Below are 16,028 nucleotides of genomic sequence, written 5' to 3' on the forward strand. Positions count from 1 at the left end.
AGGGATGACTTGAGCGAGCATAGAGGGAACTATTAACGTAATGTTCTGTCGTGAGATTGAAGGTGTGGTTTGTGAGTGGGTGGTTGTGTTGTGTACTTTGTGTTGAGCTGTGCCCTGGCTGCTTCATGAGCATGGGGACAAGTGTGAGCCAAGGGGGTGACTATTGAGTGGGTACAGTTGGTCTGCACTCCCAAAGCCCCCTCAATGTTTTTTTTGTCTCTCTCTCTCTCTCTCTCTCTCTGTGTCCCAGGCAGCACAAAGCCTCTGTTTGGCCTAATTGCAACGTAATGTCCTTAAGCCCCGAACAGGCAAGCCAGTCAAAGGGTTGAACAAAGCATCTGGTCCAGCCTTACCCTGCAAGCCTCAGAAGTGGTCCTGAAAGAAGTAATGGAGAGATGGAGTTTTCAATAGCTGCGTGAAGGCTAAGACTCAGCTTGTGTGGATAGAGGCAGGAGAGAGAGAATGCTATGCAGTCAGTGATTGGCTAATATGTGCCTGCATTGAGGAAGAGAGGGGGGTGCTGCTGGAGCGTGCGTTTTGTGTGGTAGAGAGCGAGCTAGAGACGGGATAGCCAGGAAATTAAAAAAAAAAAAAAAAAAAAGGGTAGAAGTGTATTCTTTACATGTTGACTTTGTTACTTTTGTGGCATTTATCCGGGTGGCTGGGATGTTTAAGCTGTACGATGGCTGAAACCAAGGCATATGACAGGTTATGGTAAAGATTTTAAGCATTTAAAATGTTCTGCACTGGTAGACTTCTATGAGAGTTGAGATTCAATTACATTTAAATTATTTCTTTGCCTTTTTTATATCCTGTTATAAAGGAGTTAAACATTATGCAAATAACTTTGTTTAGGCAAAATTTGCTATATTAGCTCTACTCTTATATGCTGCTGTGAGTAGTAAATATTGCTCTCCTGTTTAGAGTTTAGAAAAGATGAGTGGCCCAGTGTCACACTGCAGTCCAAACCAGGCCAGCCAACCAGCGGTGACTATGAGGAGAGCAGTAGCCAGCTCCAATACACTACCTACTGAACGGCACCATGCAGCCACATCAGCAGCATGCCTCAGTGGAAGTCATCCCCTACCCAGCCATCCGTGTAGCCAAAGTAATCAGAGATGTGATTTTCCAGGTTTCTAGAATCAGGCGTATCTTAGATCTTTGCTGTGGATCATTAGATTTGTTGATGACCTTTTTCCCCCTCTGATTGTTATGTTGTGGTGATCAAACCCTTGACAAATTAGACCGTAAAAGATGGTGATAGGACTGTCTGTGTAGACCCACTGAACCGCACAGCTCCTCACACTGCTCCGGATCTAAAAACCATCCTCAGATCTGTGTGTGTGTGTGGAACAATATGGGCAGTGTTCTGTCTGTGCTGGGGACAATCGTTAAGCACTGTCTGTAGTTTCACAAAGGGCGCATCAACACCAACCTGTAAAGCACCATTCAATTGATCTGATTCAGCTCTGAGGCAAAACAGGTCTATAATGACATATGGATTAAAGACACAACAGGGCCACTGACCGACCTGTGAGTGTGTGTCATCAAATCAAATGTTTGTTTGTCACGTGCCAAATAAAACAGGTATTGACCTTACTGTGAAATACTTACTTACAAGCCCTTAACCAACAGTACAGTTCAATAAATAGAGTTTAATAAAATATTTAGTAAATCAAATAAAAGGTAACAGTAGAATTGCATAACAATAATGCGGCTATATACAGGGGGCCCGGTACTAAGTTAATGTGCGGGGTATAGGTTAGTCAGGCTATATACAGGGGGCCCGGTACTGAGTTAATGTGCGGGGTATAGGTTAGTCAGGCTATATACAGGGGGCCCGGTACTGAGTTAATGTGCGGGGTATAGGTTAGTCAGGCTATATACAGGGGGCCCAGTACTGAGTTAATGTGCGGGGTATAGGTTAGTCAGGCTATATACAGGGGGCCCGGTACTGAGTTAATGTGCGGGGTATAGGTTAGTCAGGCTATATACAGGGGGCCCGGTACTGAGTTAATGTGCGGGGTATAGGTTAGTCAGGCTATATACAGGGGGCCCGGTACTGAGTTAATGTGCGGGGTATAGGTTAGTCAGGCTATATACAGGGGGCCCGGTACTGAGTTAATGTGCGGGGTATAGGTTAGTCAGGCTATATACAGGGGGCCCGGTACTGAGTTAATGTGCGGGGTATAGGTTAGTCAGGCTATATACAGGGGGCCCGGTACTGAGTTAATGTAGGTTAGGGGTAAAGTGACTGCATAGATGATAACCAGCGAGTAGCAGTAGTGTAAAAAAAAAAAGGGGGGAAATCAATGTAAGTAGTCCGGGTGTCCATTTGATTAATTGTTCAGCATTCTTATAGCTTGGGGGTAGAATCTGTTAAGGAGCCTTTTGGACCTAGTCTTGGCGTTCCAGTAACGCTTGCCGCGCGGTAGCAGAGAGACACATCTATGACTTGGGTGACTGGAGTCTTTGACAATTTTTTGGGGCCTTCCTCTGACACTGCCTAGTATATGGGGCGGTAGCCTAGTGGTTAGAGCGTTGGACTAGTAACCGGAAGGTTGCAAGTTCAAACCCCCGAGCTGACAAGGTACAAATCTGTCGTTCTGCCCCTGAACAGGCAGTTAACCCACTTCCTAGGCCGTCATTGAAAATAAGAATTTGTACTTAACTGACTTGCCTAGTTAAATAAAGGTAAAATGAAAAAATAAAATAAAATATAGGTCGTGGCTCCAGTGATTTATTGGGCCGTACACATTACCCTCTGTAGCGCCTTATGGTCAGATGCCGAGCAGTTGCCATACCAGGCGGTGATGCAACCGGTCAGGATGCTCTCGATGGTGCAGCTGTAGAACTTTGTGAGGATCTGGTCCCCCATGCCAAATAGTTTGTCTCCTGAGGGGGGAAAGGTGTTGTCGTGGTGTGTCTGAACCATGATAGTTTGTTGGTGATGTGGACACCAAGGAACTTGAAACTCTCGACCCGCTCCACTTCAGCCCCGTCGATGTGAATGGGGGGCCTGTTCGGTACTCCTTTTCCTGTAGTCCACGATCATCTCCTTTGTCTTGCTCACATTGAGGGAGAGATTGTTGGCATGGCACCATGCTGACAGGCCTTTGACCTCCTCCCTAATGGTTGTCTCGTCATTGTCGGTGATCAGGCCTACCACTGTTGTCATCGGCAAACTTAATGTTGGTGTTGGAGTCGTGCTTAGCCACACAGTCGTGGGTGAACAGGGAGTACAGGAGGGTACTAAGCACGCACCCCTGAGGGGAACCAGTGTTGAGGATCATCGTGGCAGATGTGTTGTTGCCTACCCTCACTACCTGGGGGTGGCCCGTCTGGAAGTCAAGGATCCAGTTGCAGAGGGAGGTGTTTAGTCCCAGGGTCCTTAGCTTAGTTATGTTAGTGTTTCAGGATCAACTGTTGTAATTGAACGTGTCCAGTCCTACTCTATTGTTGTCATTAGACTTGCCTCCGCAGGTTTGGCCTACAGGTCACCTCTAGTCGGCAGTGTCTGTGTGTATGCCAGTGGCAGGTGTTAAGGTGCTGCTGACCGTCTATTAGGGTGTCAGTGTTTGTCTCTTATCCTGATTAGAGTGGACTGGTATTCTTTAGGCCTATAGATAGCTGTACAGCAGAATGTATTATACCCCCTCCCCTCCCTTTTCAGGCCTGTTAGCTCTGGCTCATCACTCTCAGGGCCAAGTATGATCCACATCCCCTGACATGCTGAAGCTAATGTGGACATAGCAGAGCCATTCGTTCATTATTATTTGAAAATGTATATACTATAAAATAAATAATTTGGATATGCAAAAAATATAAATATATGTATGAATGTACAAATTATTATTTTTTGCATACCCAAATACCTACTATTTAGAACGCAAGTGCGGGTATTCGTACACGGCCTGTGGTTTTGGACAAAGACGGTGGTTTTGCACATTGCGTGCGTTGGATGTCCCTTGTTGCGGTAACATTGGCCTCCTCCTTTAGAGTCCACTGCTGCATCACTGCTGCCCTAGTTGGTCCTATTGTACAGAACCAGGGCAATACATCACAGCCACTTAAGCCTATTTTAATAGACTGTTTTACAGTGCGGCCAGGCATATTCATGCGCAGATAATTTGATTTGGCTGTTGGGTGGATATGCTGTTTCTATGCATTTTATGCAGTGTGTTGACCATCCACACTTTGACAAGCACAAGGTTTGTCATCAAAATCCTGCTCCGCATTTATAGGCTAAGCGAATGCTAAGGCTAATTTATTTTTTAGCCATTTTAACAAGGCATATTGAGAGATCTGGATGGATGGTAGTTAGGCATTAGGATATTTTAAAGACACACAGTTAGCCTGACTAAAAGCAGTCTGAAGAGTAGGGTGGATTCTGTGTGAAATATTAATATATGAGGAGTTTCTTAGGAAAGTAACCATGTGGTGGTTTGGATGAGATACTGTAGAAGAGTACCATCTGCATTGTTGAAGAGAGTTTGGGGATACAGTGGGGAGGATGTGTGCAGTCAGGACACGTGAACGTACAGTAGCCTATTTCCTGATAGGAATGTGTTGTGTGATTGTGTTTGACCAGTATAAAGTAGGAGGGCATCATTGTGTCATTTTGTTTTTCCCATTATGCCGGTATTTAACATGTCTTTGTGTAGGACCATTGTGTCATGTCCCTTGTATGGACATAGGTATGCGCATTATTCACGTGCTTTGCCTGTGTGGGTGTTTGTGGGGTAGAGAGTCTGTGGTGAATGTGTGAGCCTCTGTCCTGCCTGCTGGGCTGTCTGCCTGCCGGGTGGACTGCTGGCGGTGTCCCTGCCTGCCTGCCTGCCTGTCATCTGTCTGTCATCTTTCAGTGTTTCTGTACTGAGACTGTTTTGTGTGTACTATGTATACACGGCCATACCTGTGCCAACCCAGCATTTTGTATGGTTGCCTAGGTTGCAGTTCCCTCAGTTGGCCTTGCGGCGTCGTCTTGGCCAGTTGAGCTGCATGTCCCGGCCCGCCTTGCGGCTGCGCTCATGGCCGCTCAGCTTCCTCTACTACTTCCTGACCTTCGGTGCACTCAAGCCCCTGGCAAAGGTTGGCTGGAGACCAACAAGCAGGGTGAGTATTTACCTGCTAACAGATGCTGCATAATTTATTTGTGTATATCTGGGGGTTTGTGTGTGAATGTCAATCTCAGCATCCAGGGGTACCAACTCTTAGAATACTTGTGGAGTATATTGAGAGTTCCTCTCTTACAAGGTAAAGTACAACGTGAACACTTAAAAAGCAATATCATCACTCTAATAACCCCTATGGTCGTTAGTTTCCCCTGCGTCGTGACGCTAGGTTTTCTCGGCTAGAGGTGGTCTGTTAGAGGCACTGATGTTGGTGTGTAGGGATGAGCACAGTTATTTAAATATCCGAACAGCATTCGATAACTTATTTATTTATTGAACCTTTATTTAACTAGGCAAGTCAGTTAAGAACAAAATCTTATTTTCAATGACGGCCTAGGAACAGGGGGTGACCTTGATAATGTATTGTTAAAACGAGAGGCTGCCTGGATCTTTAACTTAAAGATAATATTTGATAATTAAAATTTGATTTGATTTAATTAACCAATGATATTAGGCCACGATTACAGACACCTGTGTCTTTTGACACTACATAATCGAGTCATCCCGCAGTGTTTGTGATTATACCCCGATGAAGACAGCTTGGCTGTCGAAACGTTGGTAATTACATTTTTGCATCTTAGCTCCTAGAGTGTGCGGCTCTCTTTTATTTTCAAGGCCTAGGAACAGTGCCTGTTCAGGGGCAGAACAACAGATTTGTACCTTGTCAGCTCGGGGATTTGAACTTGCAACCTTTAAGTTTACTAGTCCAATGCTCTAACCACTAGGCTACCCTGCTGCCCCATGTTATGGCAAGAACAGCTGAAATAAGCATAGAGAAACAAAGAGCATAAGAGTAACGAAAGTCCATCATTACTTTAAGACATGAAGGTCAGTCAGTCCAGAAAATTTCAAGACCTTTTGAAAGTTTCTTCAAGTGCAGTTGCAAAAACCATCAAGCACTATAATGAAACTGGCTCTCACAAGGACCACCACGGGAAAGGAAGACCCAGTTAATTAGTTACCAGACTCAAAAAATTGCAGCCCTAATAAATGCTTCCCAGAGTTCAAGTAAAAAACACATCTCAACATCAACTGTTCAGAGAAGACTGCGTGATATCAGGCCTTCAATGTCAAATTGCTGCAAAGAAATTGCTACTAAAGGACACCAATAATAAGAAGAGACTTGCTTGGGCAAAGAAACACGAGCAATGGACATTCAACCAGTAGAAATTTGTCCTTTTGGTCTGAGATTAAAGACTTTTGGTTCCAACCGCTGTGTCTTTGTGACGCAGAGTAGGTGAATGGATGATCTCTGCATGTGTGGTTCCTACCATGAAGCATGGAGGAGGAGGTGTGGAGGTGCTTTGTTGGTGACCATCTGTGATTTTATTTAGAATTCAATGCACACTTAATCAGCATGACTTGCCCAGCATTCTGCAGTGATACGCCATCCCATCTGGTTTTCGCTTAGTGGAACTATCATGTTTTTCAATAGGACAATGACCCAAAACACACCTCCAGGCTGTGTAAGGGCTATTTGACCAAGAAAGAGAGTGACGGAGTGCTGCGCCAGAACCTGGCCTCCATAATTACCTAAACTCAACCCAATTTGAGATGGTATGAGTTGGACCGCAGTGTGAAGGAAAAGCAGCCAACAAGTGCTCAGCATATGTGGGAACTCCTTCAAGACTGTTGGAAAAGCATTCCTTCAAGCTCTGAGAGAATGCCAAGAGTGTGCAAAGCTGTTATCAAAGTGTGGCTACTTTGAAGAATCTCAAATATAAAATCTATTTTGATTTGCTTCACACTTTTTTGGTTACTACATGATTTCATAATTTTGTCTTCACTATTAGTCTACAATGTAGAAAATAGTATAAAAAAATATATAAAAACCCTTGAATGAGTAGGTGTCATAACTTTTGACCTGTACTGTATCTGTCTGCCTTTTTTTTAATGTAAAGACTTTGTATGAAATGTAATAAAATTATTAGACTATGCCATTATACATTTTAATAAAACAATAGTTTCATGAGTGCGCCCCATTTAATAATAATAAAATGTACCGGTAGCCTACACACTTTTCACTCTTGTCAATCAAAGCATTACCATGTGTAGCAAGTGAAGTGAGATATTTTTAATCAATGTAAAATGGATTTACAATTATGGAATTAAGTTGGCTAAATTAGGAGTAGGCTTCAATGATCAACCAACTGGTAGGCTGTTTAATATGGAAGAGTTGTTGTCATCAAGGATGCACAACAAAATGGCCTCAATTAGCCCAGCTAGCTAGCTGGCTTACTAACTTAGCTGACTAACGTAGGTAGCTAGCTCCTTTACATCAAGACACACACTACCAGATGAGAGGATAGAGAACCTATCGCAGCAACAAGTTTGTCTATCTCCCTCCATGTCAGACACACCCGCCCCTGGTCCTCTCGCTCCCCTCCCCCACCCGTATGTGCAGAGGGCACAGTCCCCATCCCCACCCCCACCCGTCTGTACATAGTGCACTGCCTCTCCTGAGACGAATAGTGAAATCATTTAAAATGCCCATCCTTGTGTGAGGTGTAACCCCCCCCCACCCCGACACAGATGGCTGGACCCATATGGACCTGCAGAGCTTCCCTGTACAGGCCCTACCGTACAGCCTATCAAAGGCCCTTTGTGTGGGCCACACAATAACAGAGAAATGCTTTGTTTTGTTCTTCTGCTTTGCTCGCTCGTGCTGTCATAGTCACAGGGTGACTGAGTGCACTTAGTTTCAATGGACGCTGTTTTTCCCTTACCATCAGCCAATAAGCATTTAATGTTAATGAAATGTTGATCTATTCCACCTCCCCTGGACCATTTTTCAAAGGGGGAACTCAGTCGTGGAGATGGAACTTGTCTGCTGATCTCATTTTTTTCAGTTTGGACATTAACTGTGATTTATCTTTAGCTACAGGAGCTAACTACCTGTGAGTTATGTGGGCGGATCTAGACTCAGCAGGCAGCACCGGTGGCTTAAATTCAGGACGGTGTGTTACGTTCCAGAGCATTCGGATAGTAATGTTGTAGAACAGACGTACTCTATATACAAAAGTATGGTTACTCCATCAAATTAGTGGATTCTGCTTTTTCAGCAACACCTGTTGCTGACGGGTGTATATAAACTGAGCACAAAGCCATGCAATCTCCATAGACAAACATTGACAGTAGAATGGCCTTACTGAAGAGCTCTGACTTTCAACGTGGCACCGTCATAGGATGCCACCTTTCCAACAAGTCAGTTCGTTAAATTTCTGCAATGCTATAGCTGCCCCGGTCGACTGTAAGTATTGTTATAGTGAAGTGGAAATGTCTAGGAGCAACAACAGCTCAGCTGTGAAGTGGTAGGCCACACAAGCTCACAGAACAGGACCGCCGTGTGCTGAAGCGCGCAGCGCGTAAAAATCATCTGTTCTTGGTTGCAACACTCACTATAGAGTTCCAAACTGCCTCTGGAAGCAAAGTCAGGAGCTTCATGAAATGGGTTTCCTTTGCTGAGCAGCCGCACACAAGCCTAAGATCACCATTTGCATCGCCGTTGGCTGGAGGGGTGTAAAGCTCGCCGCCATTGAACTCTGGAGCAGTGGAAACGCCTTCTCTGAAGTGATGAATCACGCTTCACAATCTGGCAGTCTGATGGACAAATCTGGGTTTGGCGGATGCCAGGAGAATGCTACCTGCCCCAATGCATAGTGCCACCTGTAATGTTTGGTGGAGGAGGAATAATGGTCTGGGGCTGTTTTTCATGGTTTGGGCTAGGCCCCTTAGTTCCAGTGAAGGGAAATCTTAACACTACAGCATACAATGACATTCTCAACGATTCTGTACTTCCAACTTTGGCAACAGTTTGGGGAAGGCTGTTTCAGCATGACAATGCCCCCGTGAACAAAGCGAGGGCCATACAGAAATGGTTTGTCGATCGGTGTGGAAGAACTTGACTGGCTTGCACAGAGCCCTGACCTCAACCCCATCGAACACCTATGGGATGAATTGGTACGCCGACTGCGAGCCAGGCCTCATTGCCCAACATCAGTGCCTGACCTCACTAATGCTCTTGTGCCTGATTGGAAGCATGTCCCCGCAGCAGTGTTTCAACATCTAGCGGAAAGCCTTCCCAGAAGAGTGGAGGCTGTTATAGCATCAAAGGGGGGACCAAAACCATATTAATGCCCATGATTTTGTAATGAGATGTTTGATAAGCAGGTGTTCACATACTTTTGGTCATGTAGGGTACTTCTCTATCAATCAAATTGAATAATTTTGTCAGCCATTTCATCAGTTTGATCTGTACGTTATAGTTCATCTGCAAAGTTCCGTATGTTGCGACCAGGAAAACTGGAAAATGCATTTTTTGAGGAACCGAACCGGAAGTGAACTATACTGTTACGGAACAGACGTTATTTTAAAAGCTTGGGAATAATGTTATTTTACTTTCCGGGAACTTTCATTCTCATCAACAAAGTGCCTATGCAAAGCCCTCACTCTCACTCAAACTTGTTCCAATGTCTGCCTGCCAGCTTAAAATCTTTGCCAGTGAGTGTGTAGGCTACCTGCGCTTCCCCCTCCAAAACATAGGCTACTGTAGCCTACTGACGTTACAAGCGTGGTACAGAAATTAGGGACAGATTTTTTTATTCGATTTAGAATGGATTAACTTTTTCAATGTTCGTTAAAGATACTATAGTTACTATAGTAACGTTTCACATTGGATTTATTAACTACTAAAAGACGTGTTTTTATTTAAATTCTGGTGCCTCTACATCCACAAGCTTGTTAGCTAGCTAGTTGTGGTCCAACGTTAAGTCAACTCTGAAGGTCGAAGACATTCAAAGTTCCTTCATAAAAGCCGCTCCTCCGTAGGTATAATTCTTTGGGCCTAATTCAGATAGTGCATGTCATAAGATGCCCAACACTTCAAACCAAGCCTCCTTCTCCAACCTTTCTTGCTCCCTCCCCATCTGCAAAATTTATCGCATCTCGCACCCAAATTTGTCTCTCCAATGCATGTGAACAACTATGACTTGCTTCCTCCATAGCAAGCTGCTCTATGCGCACTGATTGGTGAAGTAATTTGATGTCGAGCTAAATGTTTAAAAAAAGGATCAGAAAGGAATGATATAAACATTCACTTTTTGGGGGTTTGAGTCAGTTCAGATCTTAATTTTGCTGGCTGGAAGGGGGGAAAAAATAATGGTTCTGTTCAGAACGAAATGATTGGAAAATAATTTGGGTTGTAACCCACATTAATTAAGCCCCAGTATTTCTCCCTACGTTTATATTTCTGTTCAGTCTGAACTCTGATCACCTTCATGGTTTTTAATTTAGCCCTGAACTCCATGTGGATTGAGCCACACTATGGATCAAATGGATTTTCTAGGCCCTTTCCCCTCCTACCTACCTACCTACCTACCTATCTACCTACCTATCTACCTACCTACCTACCTGTTTAACTCCTATTCTATTTTAAGTCTATTTTAAATCTGCCATTGTGTTTATTAATTATTCTGTCCTCGCATCTGAGGCCATGTATAAAATATATATATATATATATATATATTGTGCCGCGGTCTATTCGTAGCCGTGTTGGACTTGGACGGATTTGATCCTGTAGGCTGCAGATCCCTAAAGTGCACAGTCAACTAATTATAATTAACAAGGCTTGCTTCCGCACATCATGATTAGCCCGGTATTAAATTAATCATGTTTTGCGTATTTAACCCCATCTATATCATCAGATATCTTGCAACATCCGATTCGCAACATTTTCGAAGGGGAGGATAGGTAAGCTTTATTAGAGCCCTTTTCTCCTCCTTCCTCATGTCAGCTGGTCCAGAACCTGACTAATCCACTTAGCTAGGCAGAAGCTATTGATGATGCCAGCCTGGCCCAGCGAACAGCTAGAAGCAGCAGCAGCAAGTCAAGCAGCAAATCATATGGATCGCTCAGGCAATAGAGGAGTCTAAACAGTCCTGACTGCTTGCAGGTGCTAGGAGGGTCAGATCATCAGATCGCTTTGTCACTCTTCACTTCAACGCACACTGAATTTCGTGCTTCACATTGTAAGTGCCTCTGCGTGAGTCGCAGATGGATGTTCTATACCTGTGCAGAGAAGTCAAGTGACAGGCGGCTCCTTCAACTTGACTGGTCACATCTCATGGATACGGAGATAAATCGAGTAGAAGGGGATGTAGGAATCAATGAACTTTCGATTTGTTTTTTTTTGATGCTACTGCTCAGATGTGGTTGTGTTTTGGTGAGTGCAGCTTAGGGCTAGGTTTATGTTTAGATATCCTTAAAGCCGTGAATTGATGGCTTTGTATGCGACTGAAACTTTGCAGTTATCTGGAAAAGTTGAATTTGCAACTACCTGTTCACTTTAGGCTTTTACAATGCACCTGTACACTAAGACAGAACTTCAGGTGTGCAAAAGTTTGATCTATTCAGGCACCTTAAAACGCTGTCAACACCTCAACTTTACTACCTGTCCCGCACATGGCCTTGATGCAATTGACCTAGTGGGAGGCTAATACTTTTATTCAAGATGTCACCTTGCCTTCAATAGCCTTGTCTGCTAGGGTTCTAGCTTCTCCTTCTAGAGTTCTCCCAGTAGAGAAGAAGTTGCCCGGTGCCAGATCTGTTTGTGCACTGTTGCCAACTCCAATGGTCGTTTGGTGTAACAATGACCATAGGAGTTGGCCAGACCACAAAAACAAGGAGCCAGGATGTAGCCAATGTGAGAACATGGAGTTTAGCTATGTGTAGTGTAACCCAACATTCTCCTCCTCCTTCATTCAGGTTGCTCTGTACAAGACCATCCCGACACGGCTGCTGTCTCGGGCCTGGGGTCGGCTGAACCAGGTGGAGCTGCCGACCTGGCTGAGGAAGCCAGTCTACAGTCTGTATATCTGGACGTTTGGTGTCAACATGCAGGAGGCTGCTGTGGAAGACCTAATTCAGTACAGGAACCTGGGAGAGTTCTTTAGACGGAAACTCAAACCGGCTATCCGGCCCGTGTGCGACTCACACTGTGTGGTAAGTGTGTGTTTGTGCGTGCATGCATGTTCACAGGTATATGTGAACTGTCTGTCTATGTGTGTGAACGGTGTGTATGAATTTGAACTACTCTTCCTGCTCTGTGTCTGATCAGAGTTGTCTCTACTGGCTTTTATACACACAGAGGAGTAGATCCCTGGCGAAAGCCATAATGTCTGTGTGCTTTTCAGATCAGCCCAGCAGATGGGAAGATCCTGCACTTTGGGCGGGTGCGGAACTGTGAGGTGGAGCAAGTCAAAGGAGTCACATACTCTCTGGAGACCTTTCTGGGACCACACACCTGGGCTGAGGCCATCAACAATACCATCAAGCCATCAAGTGAATACCTCTACCCTTTCCCCCTCCTGGTCTAATGCCCAATCCCAATTTGACCCTTAATCCCCCCTACCTCCTTTAGACTTGTTGATCTCAAAGGATTGGATGGAAATATTACATGTATGTTATAGACCTAATAGACTCAGAGATTAGGGCTCATTTAGGATTGGTTTGTATGACACAGCTTGCCTGCTGACCAGAACGGTGGATGTATGTGTGTTTTCCCAGATGAAGAGGACCCCAGCTCGTTTCAGGACCTGCTGGTGACTAAAGAGGGGAATGAGCTGTTCCACTGTGTGGTGTACCTGGCTCCAGGAGATTACCACTGCTTCCACTCCCCCACAGACTGGAGGGTGGCCCACAGAAGACACTTCCCTGGTCAGTACCCTGTTAGGACTGTCCTACTCCTACTATACGCATCATATATAAACACCAGAATTACTCTGCTATGGTAGGATGATGCTAGGACAATCCCAGGATGTCCAGGACACACACCATAATCATTCTACATACTCAGACTTGCCATGCTGCACCTTGCACCCTCACTCCTATCTGATCTAAAATAGCACAGTCCTAAAAATCATATTTGGTGTTTAAATATGGTGCTGCTTGCAGTGTTTGTATTATACCTCATGTTTTGTGTCATGTCTGTATAGCTGTGTATTTACCTCCTGCTCCCTGTCTGTGTCCCTCCCAGGCTCTCTGATGTCAGTGAACCCTGGCGTGGCCCGCTGGATCAAAGAACTGTTCTGCCATAACGAGAGGGTGGTGTTGAGCGGAGAGTGGACGCACGGCTTCTTCTCTCTCACCGCTGTAGGGGCCACCAACGTGGGCTCCATACGTATCTACTTTGACAAGGTTAGTTAGCGCTACAGCCCACTTAGGGTGAATGTTTACTAGTCTGACCCATAGACATTAAAACCAGTCATCCACGCGTCATCGTGAGATTTCCATAGAAGTATTTGAAGCCCGCCATATTGCTGACTGGCACAAAAATATCGCTAAGGATCATGGTGAAAGTGGGCATAACTAGCAAAGGATCATGGTCATCCTGCCCAAGAGACACGCAAAGAGTGCATGAGGGCGAGAGCCTCCTCGTAAACTGCCAGCCCGTGATTGGTCTGTGTCAGCACGTGGTCCTGTGTGACGACAAATGTACTAGTCAGAATGGATCACTATTTAACTAATATCTCAATTTGTAGCGAACTTTAAAATAATTCACGTTTGGGATCGAACTTGATCATAATAAACACATTTTAGAGCCCAAAACAGACGTAAAAATAAAGAATAGTTTGGCTGTTCCGACGATCGTAATTTACATAGGCTTTCTAGGGCAGACCAGGACTTTTGACACCACTAGGTAGCTACACAGTAGCCGACCAGCAGAGCTGGTCCAGACCAGACACTGGGGGCCTGGTCTGAGCCTATTCTGGTACCGTGCCATAGTATTTACTCAAAGATGAATTATTAGGACATAACAGTACATACAGTAGAAATAATGCTGACTTAAGAGAGGTTCTGACCCATTGTCACTCTGACCCCTATTACACTTCTTCTCGCAGTATGAGCTTTCACTCCCTTCAGCTCCCTCTGCTTCCTGTCCCACTTACCTGTACGTCAGGCCATTTCCCTAAGCTGCCGACACACACACCGGATAGGCCTATTTAATCTCTCCACTCTGTGTTTAAACTGACTGATTTCCCATAGGAGCCATATACTTCCATTGATTAGACCTGAGGCTTAGGATGACGTGGTCGCTTTAATATGTAGGTGAGGCGGTTAACTGTAAGCCATCACCATCACCTGCTCTGGGTTTGGCTGTCATTAAGAAGAGCCTGATCAGGAAGGGGGAAGCGAAGGAAGGCTGAGGAGAGGGGGAGGTGGAATGGGAGGGAAGACAACTAGGAGGGGGGAGGGAGACGAGAAAGATGAAAAGTGAGGGGGGCCAGTGGCATAAGCTGTTCCCAACCAGACCGTCAACATCATAACAGGAGGATATGACTTCATTCAGCAGCTATCATGCTGCTCATCGTCTAATGGGGCTTAGTCCAATTTAACTATTCTCCTCAAATTTTTTACACATCACATGATGGGCACTGGATAAATGGGGCAGTTATGAGATATCATTTCAGTGTTAAGGGTTGGTTGGAGCAGGGTGCATTTAACATCAGAGCTATGGGTTTGATTCCCCCATGTGTCACGTGTACTTAATATATGCCGCTTTAGATCAAATCCTTTCCACCAGATGCTCAAAACACATTATTATAATGTATTTACTAAACTGTATCCTTTCTCTGTCTCTCTCTGTCTGTCTGTATCCAGGAGCTGCGCACTAACAGCCCACGCTACAGCAAAGGCTCGTACAACGACTTCAGCTACTTGTCCAACAACAACCAGGAGGGAGTGAGCATGAGGAAAGGGGAGCACCTGGGAGAGTTCAACCTGGGCTCCACTATAGTCCTTCTCTTCGAGGCTCCGCACGACTTCAGCTTCAACCTGAAGGCCGGCCAGAAGATCCGCTACGGAGAACCCCTGGGGACTGTGAGCCGAGATGGCCAACCAGAGAGACACTCTCTGGGGGAAAACGGACTAAAATAAACTGATGGGGACACTAACATGTGTGTACAGATTTGAGCAGAGGTGCACAGGCTGACTTAGACACACACTCATTCACACACTGATGGACTTACAGAAAAAACTCAGTCACCACTGTTGCATTACTACCAAGGGGGTCTCCCTGTTTTCATCGACTAGAATTTCTATTAACAATTTACTTATTTTGTCAGTTGGACAGTTGATTAGAACTAGTGTACATACCTGACCAGCAAAAGCAAGATAGTTTATAGCAATTAGTTACATTTACTTTCCAGAAGAATAACGACATAGCTTTAAAAAAAAAAAAAAAATGTTACTAAATTGTACCCATATTGCCTTTTGTCAGGGGTATCCTCTTCAACTAGGAGTTCCTCCTGAGATTTCAGACACAAGCAGCAAGACACCAGCCTGATTACAGATCTGGCTAGTGCTGTGTAGCCCAGCTCATATGGCCTTTGGCAATACATCACAAACAGATCTGGGACCAGGCTAGCAAGACACATCTCCACACATACAGATAACCCCTGTCACACACAGCCTCTATCATGTGGACAGGCTTCCCTATACAATGTACAGTATACACACACCTACAGTACACATACCACGAAGAAGGAATGTACCAGAGGCCACACGTCTACCCTCTTCCTTCTCTAATTTCCCTTCATTCTGATACTGAATGCCTTCCTGTTCTCCTTTGGTCTCTCCCTCTTCTGCCATCCCCAGAGAAGGTGCTTATGTTGGGGGTGATTATGTGGACTCTTCCCTCCCTGTCATGGAGGTACAGACTGACACCACTCCTCCCAGTCAGACAAGTCTGGGTCTTATTCATTAGGCACCTGCCAGAAGAAAACAGGCTGAATACCTTGACTTTCCGTTGTAAAATGTTTTGCCTCAGTCTGCCCTAATAAATACAACCCTGTTGTA

General features: G+C 44.9%; 1 protein-coding gene across 6 annotated transcripts in view; it reads left to right on the forward strand.

The window, feature by feature from the left end:
* LOC112220305 (phosphatidylserine decarboxylase proenzyme, mitochondrial) overlaps positions 1 to 16,028 on the forward strand; it is a 35,342-nt gene extending 19,314 nt beyond the window's left edge. For 4 of the 6 annotated variants that reach the window (XM_024382075.2, XM_024382078.2, XM_024382080.2 and 1 more), the window contains 6 exons: positions 4,950 to 5,115; positions 11,937 to 12,173; positions 12,365 to 12,512; positions 12,738 to 12,887; positions 13,207 to 13,367; positions 14,832 to 16,028. In XM_024382075.2, coding sequence (XP_024237843.1) covers positions 4,950 to 5,115; positions 11,937 to 12,173; positions 12,365 to 12,512; positions 12,738 to 12,887; positions 13,207 to 13,367; positions 14,832 to 15,107 — 1,138 coding nt within the window. In that variant the 3' untranslated portion in view covers positions 15,108 to 16,028. Of the gene's footprint in view, positions 1 to 250; positions 385 to 4,949; positions 5,116 to 11,936; positions 12,174 to 12,364; positions 12,513 to 12,737; positions 12,888 to 13,206; positions 13,368 to 14,831 lie in introns of all 6 variants that reach the window. The other 2 variants (XM_024382079.2, XM_024382076.2) reach the window with 2 other exon arrangements.

The sequence above is a fragment of the Oncorhynchus tshawytscha genome, linkage group LG20 (genome assembly GCF_018296145.1).
Source record: "Oncorhynchus tshawytscha isolate Ot180627B linkage group LG20, Otsh_v2.0, whole genome shotgun sequence".
NCBI classification, from domain to species: Eukaryota; Metazoa; Chordata; class Actinopteri; order Salmoniformes; family Salmonidae; genus Oncorhynchus; species Oncorhynchus tshawytscha.